This window comes from Apium graveolens, chromosome 9 (assembly GCF_009905375.1).
Source record: "Apium graveolens cultivar Ventura chromosome 9, ASM990537v1, whole genome shotgun sequence".
NCBI lineage: Eukaryota > Viridiplantae > Streptophyta > Magnoliopsida > Apiales > Apiaceae > Apium > Apium graveolens.
The window spans coordinates 130,433,059-130,453,614 of NC_133655.1; the positions used below are offsets into that span (position 1 = coordinate 130,433,059).

General features: G+C 35.6%; 3 protein-coding genes and 1 non-coding gene across 4 annotated transcripts; 2 read left to right on the plus strand and 2 right to left on the minus strand.

The window, feature by feature from the left end:
* The first annotated feature begins 10,239 nt into the window (after positions 1-10,239).
* LOC141687184 (protein NRT1/ PTR FAMILY 1.1-like) lies at positions 10,240-12,788 on the plus strand. Its single transcript, XM_074492374.1, has 4 exons — positions 10,240-10,369; positions 10,455-10,672; positions 11,025-11,560; positions 11,684-12,788. Exons 1-4 carry the CDS (start codon positions 10,288-10,290, stop codon positions 12,726-12,728), a joined length of 1,881 nt encoding a protein of 626 aa, XP_074348475.1. The 5' UTR covers positions 10,240-10,287; the 3' UTR covers positions 12,729-12,788.
* A 1,648-nt stretch (positions 12,789-14,436) lies between these two features.
* LOC141683113 (protein NRT1/ PTR FAMILY 1.2-like) lies at positions 14,437-16,663 on the plus strand. The gene is made up of 3 exons (XM_074487805.1): positions 14,437-14,657; positions 14,750-15,297; positions 15,396-16,663. Exons 1-3 carry the CDS (start codon positions 14,487-14,489, stop codon positions 16,351-16,353), a joined length of 1,677 nt encoding a protein of 558 aa, XP_074343906.1. The 5' UTR covers positions 14,437-14,486; the 3' UTR covers positions 16,354-16,663.
* LOC141683111 (protein NRT1/ PTR FAMILY 1.1-like) lies at positions 16,650-19,578 on the minus strand. The gene is made up of 4 exons (XM_074487804.1): positions 19,195-19,578; positions 18,769-18,986; positions 17,768-18,303; positions 16,650-17,659 (listed from the first exon to the last, which is right to left on the minus strand). Exons 1-4 carry the CDS (start codon positions 19,286-19,288, stop codon positions 16,678-16,680), a joined length of 1,830 nt encoding a protein of 609 aa, XP_074343905.1. The 5' UTR covers positions 19,289-19,578; the 3' UTR covers positions 16,650-16,677.
* A 322-nt stretch (positions 19,579-19,900) lies between these two features.
* On the minus strand, positions 19,901-19,974 carry TRNAT-AGU (transfer RNA threonine (anticodon AGU)). The gene has a single exon. It is a non-coding gene; the product is annotated as a tRNA-Thr (tRNA).
* Positions 19,975-20,556: the final 582 nt, after the last annotated feature.

Genomic DNA, 20,556 nt, shown 5'->3' on the forward strand with positions numbered 1-20,556 from the left:
AGCTACTTGTTTAATTATGACATTTCCAAGATTGATATTGCCATATCCCAATGTTTTTCCAATGTTGCCATCTCCATAAGAAACACTTGGGCCAGCTTTCTCCATAAAGTCTGATAGCAGGGCCTTATTTCCAGTCATATGTCCTGAACATCCACTGTCCAGAACTAGAATATTTTTCCTGTTGCCCTGCAATCATAAAGACCACTAATTATTAGTTTTAAGGACCCAGACTTGCTTGGATCCTTTGGCCTTATTAAGTTTGTTAACATTTGCAGTGGATTTAGCATCAGAATTTATGTTAACATTTTTCTTATCAGAACTTACACTATCAGACTTTGAATCAGAATTTACACTAGAAGGAACAATGGAAACTTTCTTCAAAGAAGGTTTTATTTGATAATAATCATAGTACAAGCTATGATATTCCTTACAAGTATAAATGGAATGCCATAAACTACCACAATGAAAACAAGGATTTTGTGGTTTGTATCTAACAGACTGACTCTTAACTCCTGATTTTGAAGGTAAGGAGTTAATATTTTTATTCTTCCTGCAAAAAGAAGCCAGATGGTTAGAACTTCCACAGTTATGACATGTTTTCCTAGGAGCATCAGGAACAGGTTTATAATTATTGCTTTTATTCACACCTTCCTTTCCATTCCTATTTTTCCTAGGTGATTTTACCTTGTTTGCATTCTTAACATCTTTCAGCTTATGCTTAAGCTGCTTCTTTGTCATTAAGCCTATGTTCACTTCAGCTGTCTTTTCCTGTTTTAGTTTGTCAGAAGTTAATTCCTTTGTAACTTCTGATTTCTCATTTTCAGACTTTACAGTTACAAACTTAATAGGTTTTAACTTTGGCTTTTGCTTATCAACAGGCTTAATTTCTTCAGTTCCTTTATCATTCTTATCTTCTCCATAACCTAAGCCCTCTTTCCAGTTTCCACTACTTAGCAAATTTTGAGTTGTTTTGCCAGAGTTAGTCCAAGTCCTGATAATCTCTCTTTCCTTTTCTAACTCAGTTTTTAGAGATTCATTCATTTTTAGCACTTCATCCCTAACATAAAAAGCATCATCACTATCCTTCTGAGTTTGATGGAACATGACTAACTCTTTTTCTAAGAAATCATTTCTTTTCTTAAATACAAGATTTTCAGAAGTTAATCTTTCACATGTTAAAGTTTGATCTCTATAACTAACAAACATGGTTTTAAGATATCTTCTCAACTCATTAATATCATCAGTATGAAAAGCATAAGTAGTCTGAGGTACCTTTGTTTCAGCAGCTTCAGAACTGCTCTCAGCACTTTCTTTATCAGCATTTGCCATCAATGCATAGTTTTCCTCACTTTCAGAGTCTGAGGTGTTTGTCCATCTTTTCTGCTTTGTGACAAGAGCCTTGCCTTTGTCACCTTTTACCTTCTTGCAATCAGGAGATATGTGGCCTTTCTCACCACAGTTATAGCATTTAACATTGGTGTAATCTCCTCTGTCAGACTTTCCTCCTCTGCCTTCAGATCTTCTGAAATTCTTCTTATCAGAACTTATGCCTTTCCTGGAAAACTTCTTTCCCTTCCTGAACTTCCTGTATGCAATCTTTGTGATTCCTTTCACCATAAGAGCACACAGCTTCATCATCTCCTCATCAACATCAGTCTCAGGCAAGCTTTCAGAATCTGAGTCATCATCACTTTCAGAACTTGATGACTCAGTTTCAGACTTTATGACAAGAGCTTTACCCTTGTCTTTCCTTGAGGAAGCTGCTTTGGGGAATTCTTCTTCAGCCTTAAGAGCAACTGTCCTTGACTTTCCTCCTTTCCTCTTGCTTCTTTATTCCATCTCAAGCTCATGAGTCTTGAGCATACCATAGATTTCGTCAAGAGTTGTTTCATCAAGATTATAGTTGTTTCTTATTGTCGTTGCCTTCAAATCCCAGCATTCAGGAAGAGCTAACAGGAACTTAAGGTTTGAATCTTCAAGATCATACTCTTTATTAATCAATGACAAATCATTCAAAAGTTTGACAAATCTATCATATAAATCAATCAATAACTCATTAGTCTTTGAGTCAAAGTGTTCATACTCTTGAGTGAGTATTGTCTTCCTGTTCTTCTTAATTGTCTCCGTTCCCTGACACCTTGTTTCCAGAACATCCCATATCTCCTTAGCAGTCTTGCAGTTGATTACCCTGTTTGACATTACATTATCAATGGCACTATGCAGTAAGTGTCGTACCTTGGCATCCTTAGCAATTGATGTTATATCTTCAGCAGTATAATCACTATTCTCCTTTGGTACGGTCTTTGCTGCTTCACCTGCAACTGCAACAGCGAGCTTGGTTGGTTTGTGAGGGCCTTCCTTGATTCTATCAAGGTATTCTGGATATGTTGCTTCCAGGAACATGGTCATCCTTACCTTCCATATGGGATATTCAGATGGTCTCAGTATGGGAACCCTGATAGTCTCATACCGACTTTGAATTTGTGGCTTTGGAGGTTCTTCAGTTTTGGTAGGCTTAGTTGGAGTTTCTGTGTCATACATGATTGTGTATGGATCTTTAGCTGTATGTGTGTTAACAGATTGGCTCTGATACCACTTGTTAGGTCACACACACTGTAGAGGGGGTGAATACAGTGTATAATACAATCAAATCGAACTTTAATATATTAAGTAACAGAAAACAAACTTTATTGAAACAATAAACTCTGTTACAGTATGGAACTGTTACCTCTCAGTGATGAACAAATATCACGAGAGCTGCTAGGGTTACAATGAATAATCTTCTCGAATATATTAACACATTTTGGTGTAAACCCTATGTCTGTGTTTATATACTACACAGTTACAAGATAATTGCTAATTGATATGGAATATAATTCTGCTTCCTAAAATATATCAATCAGATATCTTTTCTTCCAAGTATTCCATTCTTCACGGAATTCCTTCTTCATGCATATCTCTTCTTATGTTTATCTCGATCTTCTTTCCTTTAATCAGCTACTGTCCTTCTCTGATCATCCTTCAGCACTTAAGTTCTGATATCTAACTTCTGATGATTATCTCCTGATAATATAAGTACTGATATCCTTAAGTCCTGACTTCCAGTATAAGTACTGATCAACAGTTAAGTACTGATTTGTCCTGTTAAGTAAGATCTGAAATCTAAACATAAATTATATTAGCCATGACATTATCAAATATATCTAACACGAGTCGAGTCAAGCCTAACGATCAGCTTGATTTATTTATAGCCCTAACTGTTTCTGATGATATTTAGGTGGATTTGTCCATGGATTTTGTGCTTGGGCTCCCTCGTACTCAATGGGGTATCGATTTTATATTCGTGGTTATTGATAGATTTTCCAAGATGACAAACTTAATTGCATGTAAGAAGACTGTGGATGCATCAAACATAGCCAAACTGTTTTTTAGGAAGGTTGTGCGCTTCACGGGGTGCCGAAGTCTATTACTTCAGATAGGGATACAAAATTTTTTAGTCACGTTTGGATAACTTTGTAGAGGATGTTTGGAAAAACTTTAAATAAGAGTTCTACTGCTCATCCTCAAACTGATGGGCAAACTGAGGTAACTAATTGAACTTTGGGAAATATGATTTGAAGTGTTTGTGGTGAGAAGCCGAAACAGTGGGATTTGGCTTTAACTCGGGTGGAATTTGCTTACAATAGCGATGTTCATTCTGCAACAGGAAAGTCACCTTTTTCCATAGTTTATACTTCTATTCCTAAGCATATAGTTGATTTTTGTCAGGTTACCCAAGGCACCGGAGTTAGCATAGCAGCAGAGAATATGGCTCTTGAAATTAATTATGTGAAAGAGAGTGTCAAGGCAAGGCTTAAAGCTACAGGAAAGAAGAACAAAATTGCCGCAGACAAGAGAAAGAAAGTCAAGGTTTTTAAAGAGGAAGATGAGGTGTTGGTGTTCTTGTGTAAGGAGAGGTTTCCGGTTGGAAAATACAATAAGCTACAACCTCGGAAGTATGGCCCGTTTAAAGTGACACGGAGGATAAATGACAATGCTTATGTTGTTGCTATTCCAGATTCCATGAACATCTCTAATACGTTCAATGTGGTTGATATATATGAGTACCATGGGGATTATGTTTTATATTCGGATGAGAACTTGGGGTCGAGTTCTTCAGAGGTGGAGAAGACTGATGTATGACAGCTTGTTGTGATTATTAAGCATGCTATGGATCGGAAAAATGGCACCAGGAAAGGGACTGCATGATCACGCTACTGAGGAGAGATGATGGCATGATCGAGGGACGATGGCATGATCACGCTTTGGGATGGCATGGTCATGCTAAGCTTGGAATTTCCAACCGTTGATGCGAGGTGATTGTGCATGATCATGCTAAATACTGCATGATCATGTTGCCATATAATAATTATTTTATTTTTAATTCTGATTTGGTTTTTTTTATAGTTTTATATCCCTATTTATATAAGCATCAACATTATGTACTGGATTATTATCTTATTATTAATCAAGACCCTTGAGAATTTTCTCATCCTTTTGGTGGATTCTAGAGTTATCTTTTTAAATTCGTACTTGCGAGTTTGTATTTGTTCTTAAGGATTAGCGCTTGCTTATCCTATTCCGTGTTGTGTCACCTGGGCGGCCGGAAGGTATTAATGCATGATGTATCAAGAAACTTTGGCCTAGCATTTCTAACAAAGTTACGAAGTCTTTCAAGATATTTCACTCTCATTCATATAGCCTTCAGGGCATTAACCCTTCTTTCATTATTTTAATTTCTAGGAGACCTAATTCAGTGAGAACCACTTTAGACCAATTAGTCTCGTTAATTCTTCTTTCAAACTCCTTTTGAAAGTCCTAGCAAATAGATTGAAACAGGTTTTGAACAAGATCATCTCAAAAAAACACTATCAGCTTTCTTGAAATTGAGGAATATTAGTGAGAATATTCTCTTGGTTAATGAGGTTATTCATTCTATGAAAATTCATAAGATTGATGGAGTCATTTTAAAACTGGATTTTTCAAAGGCGTATAATTTTGTAGACTGGTCGTGCTAGATTCATATTATGAGTTGTCTTAATCTCGGTGATAAGTGGGTTAGCTGGATAAGAGTTATTCTGTACTCGACTAAAATGTCAGTTTTAATCAATGGTTCTCCCTCTAAAGAGTTTTCTCCTAGTAGAGGTATTCGTCAAGATGATCCATTTGCTTCATATATATTTCTGCTGATTGGCGAGGTTCTAAGAAAATTATTGCATCGTGCATCGAATCAATGCATTTTTGCAGGTGTTAAACTACCTTTTCTTTCCTCTCAAGTAACACAGTTTCAGTATGCAGATGACACCATTTTGTTTGTTGAGAATTCTGAGCATTCTATCAGGGGTGTCAAGAAAGTGTTACTTATGTTCCACGAGATTACAGGCTTGTCTATAAACTTTAATAAGAGTCAAGTATTTCACGTGAGTAACACAAATGATACAGTTGTATTAGGTGCTAGAATTTTAGGTTGCCAAGCTGTAAGATACTATTTAAGTATCTAGGAGATTGGGTTGGTTCACAAAAGAGGTATAATGTCATTTAGAATTCTCTTACAGATAATGTAGAATACAAGTTAGCTAGCTGGAAGTGTAATTTGCTTAATATGGTGGGTAGAATGACTGTTATCAAATCTAGTTTGGACAACATTTTTAATTATTGGTTTAGTCTTCATAGCATACCTAAATGAGTGATTTCTAGATTGAAAAAAAATTAGGCGTAGTTTTTCTGGGGGGGGAGATAACTCACGGATACGAGGTGAGAAGAAAGATTCACTCAAAGAGGTAGGAGCTTATTTTTTCTAGTACAGAAATGGGTGGTTTGAGTTTAATAATTTAGAACAGAAAAAATTGGTGTTTTTAGCCAAATGGTTGTGGAAATTTCATTCAAAAAATAATAAATAAATATTGGATGCGGTTTATTCTTAATAAGTATGAAAGTGAGTTTATGTATAATGTTGATTTCTATCCTGACAGTGTGTCTTCGATGTTTCAAAACATTCTAGATTGTAGAAAGATAGAAAGTATTAAAAACTGGATTAATATTAGGGGGAAGGTGGGTGATGGTGTTGATATTTAACTTCTGGAAAGACTCATCGCATGATGGTGGCACATTTCAATTTTCCTTTTCGCGCTTGTTTAGTCTTGCAGTGGATAAAAATGTGAAGTTGTATAAGATGAAATTCTTGTGTGGGACATGTGATCATAATATTTGGAGGAGGCCTTTTAAGAGGATGGGAAATAGAAGAAGCTGCTCGGTTGATAGATTTGGTTGATCAAGTAATTCTCAGTGATGGTAAGGATGTGTTACAATGGCAAGGCAACAAGGCTCAACTAAATTCTAAAGACTTGTATAGCAAGGTAGAAGTAAATTTTATAAATTCAGAATTGGGTTTAGCCTTTTGAAAGATCAAGATCCCTATGAGAATTAAAGTGTTTATTTGGAAGCTTGTCAACCATATCCTTCCGGTTAGAAGTTTTTTGAGTAGAAGAATCCGAGATTTGGACATATCTTCTCCTATGTGTTCTGAGTCAGAAGAAACCATTATATATTTGTTTTGGGATTGTCCTATCTCGACGAGGATCTTGGATGAAATTAGTAAATGGTGTAATGTTTAGATCAAATCTTTCTTTACATGGGTTAATGGTGATTCATTGTCATTAAAGGAGGCCAATCTTTGATTTATTGATCCAGTTGAGGTCATGTACAGTTGCAGAACACGCAACAGATATCTCCCTTTATTTAATCTATTTACATATTATGAAGTTGTAGCCTTTTGTGATGGTTCTTGGAATGTTCAAACCTCGAAAGCTGGTATGGGAAGCTTGATTATCTCCAAATCTTTATCTATTAGATACATTTTTTCAGGCCCATTTAAAGTTAAGAATGCTTTACATGCTGAGTTGGAAGCCTGCATGCATGTTTGGAGGATTATGGGAGACAAGTTTAATCTTCTTAGAGCGGTAATTTTTGTAGATTCAAATTTGGTGTCAGAAAAAGTGGTTAATTTGAAGGCAGTAGGAGAGATATAGATATTTGATCAGGGAGAAGAATATTGGGTTCATCTGATTGAATCATATCCTTGGATACATATTTTGTGTATTAACCGTATCAGGAATAAAGTGGCAGATAGCTTTGCCAAGAAGGGTATATAGAGAGAGAGAGAGATAACTTAATACAAGGATTCTCTTCTCATAACAGTTGCTTAGATACTATCAATATTTGCATGGGAAATATTCAAGTTGCATCGGGGAAATATGTGAAATTAGCATTCGTATTGATTTTTCGGTCTTTCTAATGTGTGCCCAATGACAGACAATAAGTACTAAATTTTATAAGTTTGGTGCATTTTTATTGGTGGAGTTGCATCAATATTTATGATTAGAGGACCAATCAAAATACATGGGAGTTAGTGCTTATTGTGCGTCATTGGTCACACATTAGAAAACCCGTTGATTTTTGTTTACGGAAAGCGTGTGTATTGATAAGTTGGCTATATAACCAAACCTTTAGGGCTTCAGTCTCCACAAGTTCTTTGCCTGGTTTCTTTTATTTTTTTAGTTTTTCTTATTAAGTTTCCTATCTCCCTCGTGGCTGTGAATTGGGTTGAGTCCTTTGTTGCTTCTATTCGGAAACTTGAATGGTATAGGAGTGGCTTTGAGATCTTCAGATGGGGGTTTGGTTAACTGTATTGCAGGGGTCATTTTGGGTGGGATGTTCAAGTGGGTTTGCGTAGGGCTTTTGTTTAAGGTGTTGAATATCATTATTGAGATAGATAACATTGAAGCTTATGGAGCTATTCAGTTTACTCATCTGCACTGCAGATCATGATAATCCCATCCATCAGATCCTCACTCGTCTCAGGGATCCCAACTGGAGCTATTCATTTTGTTGGTGTAGTCGCCTATAAATGCTTTGGCAACTTATCTGTCAATTCTGGGAGGGGAGCTCTTCTGCAGGCTCTACTTCTTCTTTGAGCCAATATGTCGTATGCCTGAGTTATTGGACCTTGACATGGGCCTAGGCCCACATGCACCTCAGTTCTTGGAGGCTCATATGATTCAGGAAGAGTGTAATGTGTTTGGAGAAATCATGGAGGATTGAGCTGGTGTTTTGGCTGATGCATTTATCCAAAACCTTGTGTTTATAAAGAGGAGATCTTGGTGGATTGAGAAGAGGATGATGATGATTTATTTGATCTCTTTTAAGTCAAGTCTGGGTCTAGGTGGTTAGAGATGGTGTATCCTAGAGTTGGTTGTGGTTACTTTGATTGTTACTCATTATGTTGTTGTCTTTCTTTCGGTTCATGTCTAGTTTTTAGATGTCAGTTGTAGTTTAAGTTGAGTCTTGTATCCTTGGTGGCAACAAGGATTAGTTTATATTTCTCTTTCTTTGAACTCTTGTATCGAGTCTCCTCCTGATATAACTGGAGTTTTTTTTAATGAAATTGATATTTTTTTAAATATTATTTTTTCTAAAAGGGAATTATAATCATATTCCCATCTCCAACATAATAAAATGGGATACATAATTTAAAGAATTATAATACCTGAATTGAATTAAGGAAGAATAAGTTTTTCAAATATAAGAATTGAATAAATATTATAATCCCATCTTATGCTCATGCTCAGTATTATAAAATAAGCCTATGAAGATTAATGCTACGTACTCTGATGCTTCCAAAAGCATATTAAAGAATGCTCTCTACGTTTTTAAATAATTGACGAAGACTTTTTGGCATAAATGTTAGTATTGTGTGAGGGGGAAACGAGTCGAATAGGTGTAAATAATAGTATGCTCAGATCCGACTCGAATCTATAAATACTCGTTTGTATTTGATCTGGATTTGAATTAATTTTTTACATTTTTCTCAGATTCGACTTGTATTCAAATATGAATATTCATATTTAATTCAGTTCAACTCAATTAAGTATTAAATTACTCATATTTATATATTTGGATTCAGATTTTTCTAAAATAATAAGAATACACAAATAAATAATTACAAAATTAAAATATGATCATTTTTTTATCGTAGCGAACCCGCCGCCGCTACCCTTCGGTTGCGCACTGGGTAAACCCGACGGGCTCACGCAATAGTCTGCAAACCAGGTGAACCAAGATAAACCGCAATTAAGCGACATACTCTAGTTCAGGAGGCATGATCATAAATATGATCATTTTGTAGAATATTATTTTAATATATATATACACACACATAATATATACTCCCTCAGTCCCTTCCAATTGTTTACATTTCTGAGTAAGTGTCTGGCACGGATTTTAAGGTGCATAAAAAGTATAGTTATGTAATTTATTTTTAAAATTTTCCTTTTTTGAATAAAAGTTGAATGTTTTAATTTTTATTCAGAAAAACAAAAATGTAAAAAAAAATTACAGAACTATACTTTATATGCACCTTAAAATGCGTGTCGGATACTCTCTTAAAAATGTAGATAATTGAAAGGGACGGAGTATGATGAATATAATTAACGAATTCGAATGAAATATCTTTAATAAATATGTATTCAAGTATTCTAAAATAATTCGAACTACTTTACATAAATATGTCCTAATATCATTATGATAAAATTCGGCTCGATATTCATTCGAATTTTAAAGTTACAGTTACGAATTATATTCATTATTAACGAGTCGAATCTGGACTGGAAGACCGATTCCTCGAATCTGTTTTCAACACCATATTTTGTCCTCGTTGTTAAGACTGTTTTTTAAAAAAAAATGTGAACAAAGGTATTGGATTGAATTTTTTATTCGAAAAAAGAAAAAATTTAAAAATAATAATTTTGACTACGAAGTCACGCCAACGTCAAAGTTATTTGAAAACATTGAAAGTAAGTATTTTAATCCTTGAAACTCTCATATGACGACATTCTCAATTCATTTACGAGAGAATAACCGGTAATACTCTGAGAATTCATGTTATAGGAATGAGCCAAAAATCACACGTGAATTGTTTGACAATACGGAGAGTAAATATTTTTATTTGTCAAACTCATATTAGGGTCCCATATCATTTATGACAATAAGCAATTACATGCTCAGAATTTACTGTTAGGAAATAATTTACGAGACTCTTGTATTTTTGTGGAGTAACATTACTATTTGTGAACTTGTGTTGCAAAGTATCACTAACATGCACTTGTTCCTTCCGGCTCCTTGGCTACTAACTATAAAAGCTATAAATTGTCTTGCCAAATCATTCAGAGGCACAGCTTGTAACAATCTAAGATGAATAAACCTGTGAATAAATTTGAACAGGGACGGCAAAAGAAGCGAAAGGGGGGCCTCATTACTATTCCTTTCATCATAGGTATGTGTTTCGGTGTGGGTGTCAAGTACACGTGTTTTTTGTTAATGGTTGTTTTACTAAGATAATTTGATTTTGTGGGGCACAGCAAATGAGGCATTTGAGAAAGTTGCAAGCTTCGGGCTTTCATCAAATATGACACAGTATCTGATTCAAGATTATAGGATGGGGGTAACACAAGTACAAAATTTACTGTTTTACTGGGGTGCTATAACTAATTTTTTGCCTATTGTTGGAGCTCTTGTCTCTGATTCTTATCTTGGTCGATACCTCACCATTTGTTTTAGTTGTATCTGCGGTTTCCTGGTATGTTCACTATCTACCTCTTGTCTTTATCTTCGATTTCTTAAACTTTTTCTATAGGACCTGCTGGCATTCACCAAAATATTTTACTCTCAGTAAATGGACTAAATTTTATGTTTTGGAATGGGGTTTCGGGGTCACTGTAGCCTTTCTTGGGACTATGATTTATCGGATTCTGATCTGGTGTAGGCGAGTGCTTTACCTTTTAGTAAGGAGAAAAAATCAAGATTGATTGCAGGTTGTGGTTAAATAGGACTTGTGTTGAGTGCTAACGTCATGTCATGGTGATAGTTTAAATTCATTTGATCGTCCTAGCAAATCTTTCATTTGGAACAATCTATTTCTTAAATTGCAGGGGATGACTATTTTATGGTTAACAACTTTGATTCCACAAGCCAGGCCTGCTCCTTGTGATCTCTGCAAGCCTACTTCAACACTCCAGTACTTAATTTTGCTTACGTCCTTCGTTCTCATGTCAATAGCAGCTGGTGGTGTTAGGCCTTGTTCAATAGCATTTGGTGCTGATCAAATAATTAACAAGGACCATCCTGTGAATAGGAGGATGCTACAACGCTTCTTTGGATGGTATTACGCTTTTGCAGCTGTTTCAATCATGGTTGCTATGACTGTAATTGTCTACATTCAAGATCATTTAGGGTGGAAAGTTGGATTTGGGATTCCAGCCTTTTGCATGTTCCTTTCTGCTTTCCTTTTCTTGCTTGCGTCTCCTTTTTATGTTAAACCAAAAGTCAACAAAAACTTGTTAAGTAGCTTTTTGCAAGTGATTGCAGTTTCTTACAAGAATCGGAACCTGACTCTTGCATCTCTGGATTCCAACATGTGGTATACTCTCAAAGACTCTGAACACAATGTGCCCACTGATAAACTAAGGTATCGACATCAAATGATTTCTTTGTCAACATTATCATCATCAGTATCCACGTATGAAATTTACAACTCCCATTGTTACTGCTCTTACAGTACAAGTTCTGCATCAATAATTTTGTGTATCAGGTTTATGAATAAAGCTTGCATCATTAGGGATCTTGAAGACATAAGCTCGGACGGAGTAACTTCAAACCTGTGGAACATCTGCACCATTGATCAAGTTGAAGAGCTGAAAACACTAATCAGAGTACTTCCATTGTGGTCTACGGGAATCATGATGTACATCAGCCCAGGTTCATTCATGTTTCTCCAAGCTGAGTCTATGGATAGGCGGCTCATTGGAAGCTTTGAAATTCCAGCTGGATCATTTGGTATGCTACAAATTGGTACTATATTCCTCTGGATAGTTTTATATGAACAAGTACTGTTACCCCTGGCATCAAAGATTAGGGGAAAACGAGTGCTACTTGGTGTAAAAGAAAGATTGGGAATGGGGTTATTTTGTGGATTTATCGCGATGATTCTTTCAGCCATTGTGGAGCATAAGAGACGAACAAAAGCAATTGAACAAGGTCTTGAAGATAGTCCGAATAGTATGATAAACATGTCTGCATATTGGTTAGTACCACCATATGTTATGTTTGGATTAGCCGAGGCTTTAAACTCACTGGCGCAAACAGAATTTTTCTATACTGAGTTCCCAAAGAGCATGTCTAGCATTGCATCAACCATGTTTGGGCTAGGAATGGCATGTGGGAACTTGTTGTCCAGTGCTTTATTAAGTATCGTAAACAATGTTACAAGTAGAGGAGGAAAAGAGAGCTGGACTTCAAGTAACATCAACAAGGCGCGTTATGACAAATACTACTGGCTTCTTGCAGTTATGAATGCAGGAAATCTCCTCTACTTTCTGTATTGCAGCTGGGCTGATGGTCCTTGTGTTAAACAAAGGAATGACGTTAGGCTCGACGAAAACAATGGTTCTGGTTCTTGGAAAGAAGAGTTGTCACAGTTGAATAAACCTCCTGGAAAATATGATGAAGGAGAAAACGTTGAGGAAACATCAGAACCCAGAGCTGCATTGGGTGATCATCTCAAGCTAGGTAATGGAGTGGCTCATCAAAGCGAAAATGGTGAAGAATTTTCTAAAACCATAGTCTTCAAAGCTTGATTTCTTTGGCAACTACTGCACTAGTATTCTTAACAGAAGAGTGTTCTGTTAAAGATTATTGAAGCCTAATCTCATTCATCCAAACATCTAATATATGAAATAAATTAACTACAACTTCTTTGCTTATTTTTTAGTACTAAATTAATATCTGTTTCGACAATCCAATTTTATGAAGTTTTAGTTGGATATTTGCTATCCTGTTTTGCTGAATAGTTTATTTGATGATATGTAAATTGTAGGTTACTAGTTACTACTTACTACTTGCGTAATTTAGAAATTGTAATATTTATAGATAATTTTTATTCTTTCCAAATTAAAAAATGTAACTAGTAGAAAAAACTGAATATCACATAACATAGATTTTAAGTTCAAACTTATCTAGTAAAAGTTACATCCATAATGTTGGCCCTGTTTGGGAGTGGGTTGAAAACAGTTATGCCGGTAGAAAAAGTGATGTCAAAAAAATTAAATGACTGTTTGGTAATTTTTTAATTTATGCATATTTTGAGATATAAAATAAAAAAATAATATTTTTGAGAAGGTTTGCGGATGAAACTCATAGTTCTGTAAAAGTTAAAAACGGTTTTTTCCAAAAATAAGAGACATCCTTTTACTTAGAGCAGTTTTTAGACAAAAACAGTTTTTTGAATTTACCAACACTTTTCTTACAGTTTTTCACTAAAAAGTTGTTGTAGTTGTCTACCAAATTTTGGTTAAAGTTACTGTATCTGAATTTAAAAAAAAAAAATCAAAAGAGCAGTGCTACGGTACGGACCTCAGTACAAATGGTAGTTCCAAAATAACGAGGCTGAGATGATGAATCAGTGAGATTGATATGACCACACGTAAAGTTCATTTGAATCGGTTCAAGCAATCAGAACATATCACTTGAAATTTTGAAATGGTTCTGAGATTCAAATTTGGTACCGAGCATTTTTTTTTCAAAATTGTATTCGAAGTATAATATGGATATTATAGCTTTTTTCAAGTATAATATGAATATTGGAGTATATTCATCATAGATATTGTTTCTGACCGATAAAAATGTCCTTAAGAATATCTTAAAAAATCTGACAGAGCTGTTCAATCTCCAATGTATAGCATTACTGCCCAATAATTGTACATGCTTAATCGAATCAGGCAGTAAACAGTAAATTTTTTATTATCTTGAGTATCTTGCTAGAATCCCCCCCCCCTCATTCATTGAGTATCTTGCATTCTTGCTAGCTACTTTTATCAGTTTTTTGCTAATCTGTTGCTGTTTAGTAACAGTGAATTTTTAATTGTGCCATATCATTTGTTTGTTAAAAAAAAAGAAGAAGAGACAAGCCATCTAAAATGGAGCAATCCTCCCATGAGAAAAATGAGTTGAAGCAAGAACCACCAAAGAAGCAAAAAGGCGGCTTAGTTACAATGCCTTTCATCATAGGTACGTGTTTATGTATATGGAATCGTTAGACACACTCACACACTCGTGTTGTCTTGTCTTCCACAATGTTCACATCATCTATAAGGAGCAAGAGAGATGGAGCCTACACATGCCGGGTGGATTTTCATTTCCGTTAACAGAAATTTTTATATATTTTTCTACTAAAACTTCATACACGTTTCATTTTAATTTGTTTGTATGTGTTTTTTGTTGTTAAATTTTGTAGTATTTTATGTTTGAGTTGATAAATTAAAATATGGAATTTGTGGGATGATAAAACAGCAAATGAGGCATTTGAGAAAGTTGCAAGCTATGGTCTAGTGCCAAACATGATACTCTACTTGATACAAGATTACAGGATGGGATTAACACAAGGACAAAACTTAATCTTTTATTGGAGTGCTGCTACCAATTTCTCGCCTCTTGTTGGGGCTCTTGTCTCTGATTCATATCTCGGTCGATACCTCACCATTGCTATTGCTTCTATCTTCAGTTTCCTGGTATGTACATGGATTATATTTGTACACTACAGATATTGTTTTAACCATTTTACGGCCTACCACTCCTTTGAGTTGATCTTCTTTAATAACAGGGAATGTTAATTTTATGGTTAACGGCTATGATTCCGCAAGCCAGGCCTGGCCCTTGTGATCCACAAACCCAGGACTGCAAATCAACTTCAACATCTCAGTACTTGGTATTGCTATGCTCCTTTTTTCTCTTGTCCATTGGAGCCGGTGGCATTAGGCCTTGTTCAATGTCATTCGGGGCTGATCAAATAGATAACAAGGACAATCCTATGAATCAGAAGATGTTAGAACGCTTTTTTGGATGGTATTATGCTTCTGCAGCTGTTGCACTTCTGCTTGCTTACAGTGCCATTGTCTACATTCAAGAACATTTCGAGTGGAAATTAGGATTTGGAGTTCCAGCCATTCTCATGTCCCTTTCTGCTTTCCTTTTCTTCCTTGCATCATCTCTTTATATCAAACGGAAAGTCAAGACAAACTTGCTTAGTAGCTTCATGAAGGTGACTATACTTTCGTATAAGAATCGAAAGCTGACTCTCCCTTCTGTAGATGCCAATATGTGGTATAGTCTCACGGACTCCGAACGCCACAGGCCCACTGATAAACTAAGGTATACATGTTATCTCTGATCGACATTTCTTGACTAGTATCCAGGTATTTAACTTATAGATAATGCTGTTTTATTTGGACGTTTAAATTTTCTAACAGGTTCATGAATAAAGCTTGCATCATTAGGAATCCTGAACAGATAGGCCCAGATGAGATAGCTCCGAACCCGTTGAACATTTGCACTGTTGATCAAGTTGAAGAACTAAAAGCACTAATCAGAGTCCTGCCGTTGTGGTCTACATCGATCATGATGTCAATAAACATAAGTCAGGTTTCATTTGCATTGCTGCAAGCTAAGACCATGGATAGACGTCTCATTGGAGACTTCAAAATTCCAGCTGGATCTTTTATTATGTTTGGTATTGGCGCTATATTTATCTGGATTATGCTATATGATCGCGTGCTTATTCCCTTAGCATCAAAAATTAGAGGAAAACCGGTTCATCTTGGTACAAAAGAAAGAATGGGGATTGGGTTAATCTGTTCATTCATGTCTATGGTTGTTTCAGCTATTGTGGAGCATGTGAGACGAACCAAAGCAATCGAACAAGGTTTAAAAGATAATCCAGATGGATTAGTGAACATGTCAGCATACTGGCTAGTATTACAACATGTTTTGGGTGGATTAGCCCAGGCTTTCACTGCAGTCGCGCAAACTGAATTTTGCTATTCTGAATTTCCTAAGAGCATGTCTAGCATTGCATCAGCCATGTTTGGGCTAGGAACGGCATTTGCAAATTTGTTGGCCAGTGCTATATTGAGTACTGTAAACAATGTTACGACTAAAGGGGGGAAAGAGAGCTGGACTTCAACAAACATCAACAAGGGGCATTATGAAAGGTACTACGCTCTTCTTGCAATTATGAGTGCAGTAAATCTCCTCTATTTTGTTGTATGCAGTTGGGCATATGGTCCTTGCGTAGAACAAAATAATGGATTTGGACTTGAGAATATTAGAGTCTCTGGTTCTTTGGAAGAAGAGTTGTTGCAGGTCAGTAAAGCTGGAGAAAAGGATGATGATCAAGGAATTGTCTGTAACCAGATCAGCATTGACTGAGTTGTAAAATTTAGTTAATCCACTGGCACATGAAACCAAGAATGGTGAAGAATTTTCTAAATCCGCAGTATCCAGAGCTTGATGTTCATGGATATTACTATAGTCTTAGTAGTCTCTCTAATGGCTTTGACGGAAGGCTATGGCAAAAGCTATTACTATGTATGTATGTGCAAGTACTTAAAGCCTCATATGCATATGCAATTTTAGACACGTAAAATTGCAAAGTCTTTTAATGCATTTATCCATCAAAATGCATACAAAAAATGTAAAACATCCAGAAGTACAAGTATTAAGAACCTTTGCAACATAATATCTGACCGCAAACTATACACTACATGAAGCTGGTGTGAGTGCTTCAGTTCTGTTTAATTCTTCAATATTTTTGGCTTCATCGGTGATTTGAGCCGGTTTCAACTTGAACAATTCTTGTCGTGAAGTAGCAAAATCATCAACATGCTCACGTCGAACTCCATTCTTTTGTTCAACGCAAGGTCCATAAGCCCAACTACAGACCATAAAGTAGAAGATGTTGATGAAACTCATAACAGCGAGAAGCCAATAGTAACTTTCATAATGACCTCTGTTAATGTTCGTTGAAACCCAACTCGCCTTTCCTCCTTTGCTTGTAACATCATTTACGGTGCTCAAAATTAAACTAGCCAACAAGCTGGCCACCCCCATTCCAAACCCGAATAAACACGTCGCAATGCTAGACATGTTCTTGGGGAACTCAGAATAGTAAAACTCTGTTTGGGCTATTGCATTGAATGCCTCAGCTAATCCACTCAATACATGTTGCGGAACAAGCCAATATGCAGACATATTCAATACACCAGTTGGATTATTTAGTAACCCTTGTTTGATTGCTCTTTTATGCCTAATGTGCTCGACGATTGCAGAAATTGTCATAGCCAAGAAAGATAGAACCAACCCAATCCCCATTCTTTCTTTAACACCTATATGAACTGCTTTTCCTTTAACCTTTGACGCTAAAGGAAGTAATATGCGATCATATACCAAAATCCATATAAACAAAGCTCCCACAGTGAACAAACCGAAGGAGCCTGGTGGAATTTTAAAGTCGCCAATCAGCTTCCTGTTCATGGAATTCGCTTGAAAATATCCAAATGATCCTTGATTTATGTTTATTGCAATCATAATCGACGTAGACCATAGTGGCAAGACTCTGATAACTATCTTGAGCTCTTCAACTTGATCTACTGTGCACATGTTCCATGGCTTTAAAGCCGTTCCATCCGGCCCTATGTCTTCTTTATTCCGAATGATGCAAGCTTTATTCATGAACCTGGGACAACCCAGAAATTAATATTAATATTAATAAATAACTAAAGATCAAGAGCTAGAGCTTGGAAAGTAAACATGAAAATGGGAATGCTAATGTTGTTCAAGATACCTTAGTCTGCCACTTGGCACACGAAGAAGTGAATCCTTTTTACTATACCATGTATCTGAATCATGAGATGGTAGAGAGATCTTTCTGTTCTTATAAACAACTGCAATCACTTGTGCAAAACTAGTAAACAAACTTGTCTTGACTTTCTGTTTAACATAAATTGAAGATGCGAGCAAGAAAAGGGTAGCAGAAACGAACATTAGAATCACTGGAATTCCAAATCCCAATCTGTATCCCTTGTGATCTTGAATGTATACAATAACTGACATAGCAATCACGACCGATAGAGCTGCAGATGCATAATACCAGCCGAAGAAACGTTCTAATATGCTCTCATTTTTGGGATTATCTTTCTTGGCAAATTGATCAGCACCGAAAGCTAATGAACAAGGCCTGATGCCACCTGCTCCAATTGACATGAGAGCAAAAGATGACAGCAAGATTAAGTATTGTAGCACTGATGGTTTGCAAGTTTGGCAATTAGAATCAGGCTTTGTTGCTGGGAGCATCGCAGTTAACCACAGAATTATCATACCCTGTAAAATGATAACTTATATAGTAATCACAAAGAAAAAATGTACAGAAGTTGTAGAATGATATGAGATATGATCCTAATAAGTCCGATTCATAACGCTTGAGGTTTTAGAACAACTGTTTAGCTAACATGGTATCAGAGTTGTTGTTGGTTATTGAAGGACTCAAGTTTGAGTCCCTCCTACCCTCTGAAAATATTGATATTGTACTTTGATGGACACAAAAATTGGACAAGATTGCCCACCTAGTAATTAGAAAACTGACCTGACGCTAGGCCCAAAAAGGGACTAACATTGAAATGTGAAATTCTTACCTATAATCTTCATGTGGAAGAGTACAAAGCAAACAATAATGAAAGATTTTCATCTAAATAAAATAAAACTAAACGCGTGGCAATTAGAATAGAAAAACTGGGAACTTCAATGGGAAGTATTTGGCAGAAATCCAGGAGTTTGATTTAAAATTACCAGGAGACTGAAAACAGAACCGATGATTATGGTGAGAAATCGACCCAGGTAAGAATCAGCGACAAATGCTCCAATAAGTGGCAACAAATTAGAAGCTGCATTCCAGTAAAGTAGTATATTCTGACCCTTTGTTAAACTCATATGGTAATCACGAGTTAGATACCTTATCATGTTTGGTATAAGCCCATAGCTGGCAAGTTTCTCAAACGCCTCGTTTGCTGTTTATCACAATTGATCAGCCAGTCAGTCACAGTTCATTTTCTGAACAAGAGAGAGATATATATAGATGGATAATAATAAGCAGACTTGAAAGACAATATAGCCAAGTTTTACTGATCATCGTCGCAGTACTAAATTAGTTTGTATTCTAACCAACACCTATCTGGTAGAAAAACATATCTAACCATATAAAGAGCAAGAATTTACCTATGATGAAGGGCATGGTAATCATGCCACCCTTTCTACATATCGGTGTTTCTTGCTTCAGCCCGTTTATCTCATCTGACTTAGACTTGTCCATTTGAGAGCTAAATGGCTGCTTTAGCTAGCTGCACACTTCAAACCTGCAGTTATACTGGTACAAAGAATGGAGGCAATATCTAGGTCTTAATTACTATGTAGTATTTAATTTGGACTCAGTAAAAAATTAGGAGGAGGACAAAGACCTTTGAAAGCTCCACACTTTCAACTTTGTACTTTGGTAAGTAGTTGGTTATTACTCAAATGTTACAATTTCGGCAGCTGAGCTTTGGATATATATATTGTTATACGGGAGTAGTTATACTTTGTCTGGTTGTTATTATGACCGAACCTTTGGAGTTGCAGCCAACTTTTTCAAAAAATAGTATGAAAGAAGTGTTCTATTCTCTTCTGCGGTTGGACTTAAAACTCATTGATACTATGGAATGAACAAATCTTTTAAATTTATAACTACTTGGACCAAATGGTGCCACAGGTGAAATACTAGAACATATGTATGTGATGAGTTGCTATTTGCTAAACAGGGCGGGTTTTGTTTAGTTTGTTATTTGATGATGTATGATTTACTATTTATAGATGCAGGAATTTAATTCTCTTTTCAGTCTTTGACTACCTTTATCTTGCACATCAAGGAAAAAAAATTCCTATAAATTGCTTTCATTGAGAGTTGAACTCAAGACCTCCCGCTTACTAAACGGGTGCTCTAACCAACTGAGCTATGAAAGCAGTGTTGCAAAAGTTGGTTTGTCAGAACATGTCCATTGACACACTCAACCACTTTTACATGTTCACAAAATCCTCCGACTTAGAGAGCTGTATTTAATTGGGATTTTAAAGAATTTTTTGAATTTTAAAAATTTTAGGATATTCAATTTGGATTCTAAAAAATTCTTTAAAATATGATGATATTCAATAAGGATTGAAAAAAGTTTTTAAAATACGAGGGTATTCAATTTAGATTTTAAAAAGTCCATTAAAATCTTGTGGTATTCAATTTGAATTTTAAACAATCCATTAAAACTTGGTGGTATTCAAAAATCCATAAAAAAAATTATTTTATAAAATTGTAGATTCTGATGGATTTGATAGTGTATTTTGTGTTTTCAGAAAATTTAGCAAAATCAGAGAGATTTTGATAAATTTATAGAAATCACTATTCAAATAGCAAGACTCTATGATATCTATTCAACAATTCCTCTAAAATTTGCGTATATTTAAAATTAGCCAAAATCAGCAATAATCATTTAAAATCAATAGATTGTTATCAATTTTGGAATCATCTAGCTCTAATTATTACAAAATTGGTTT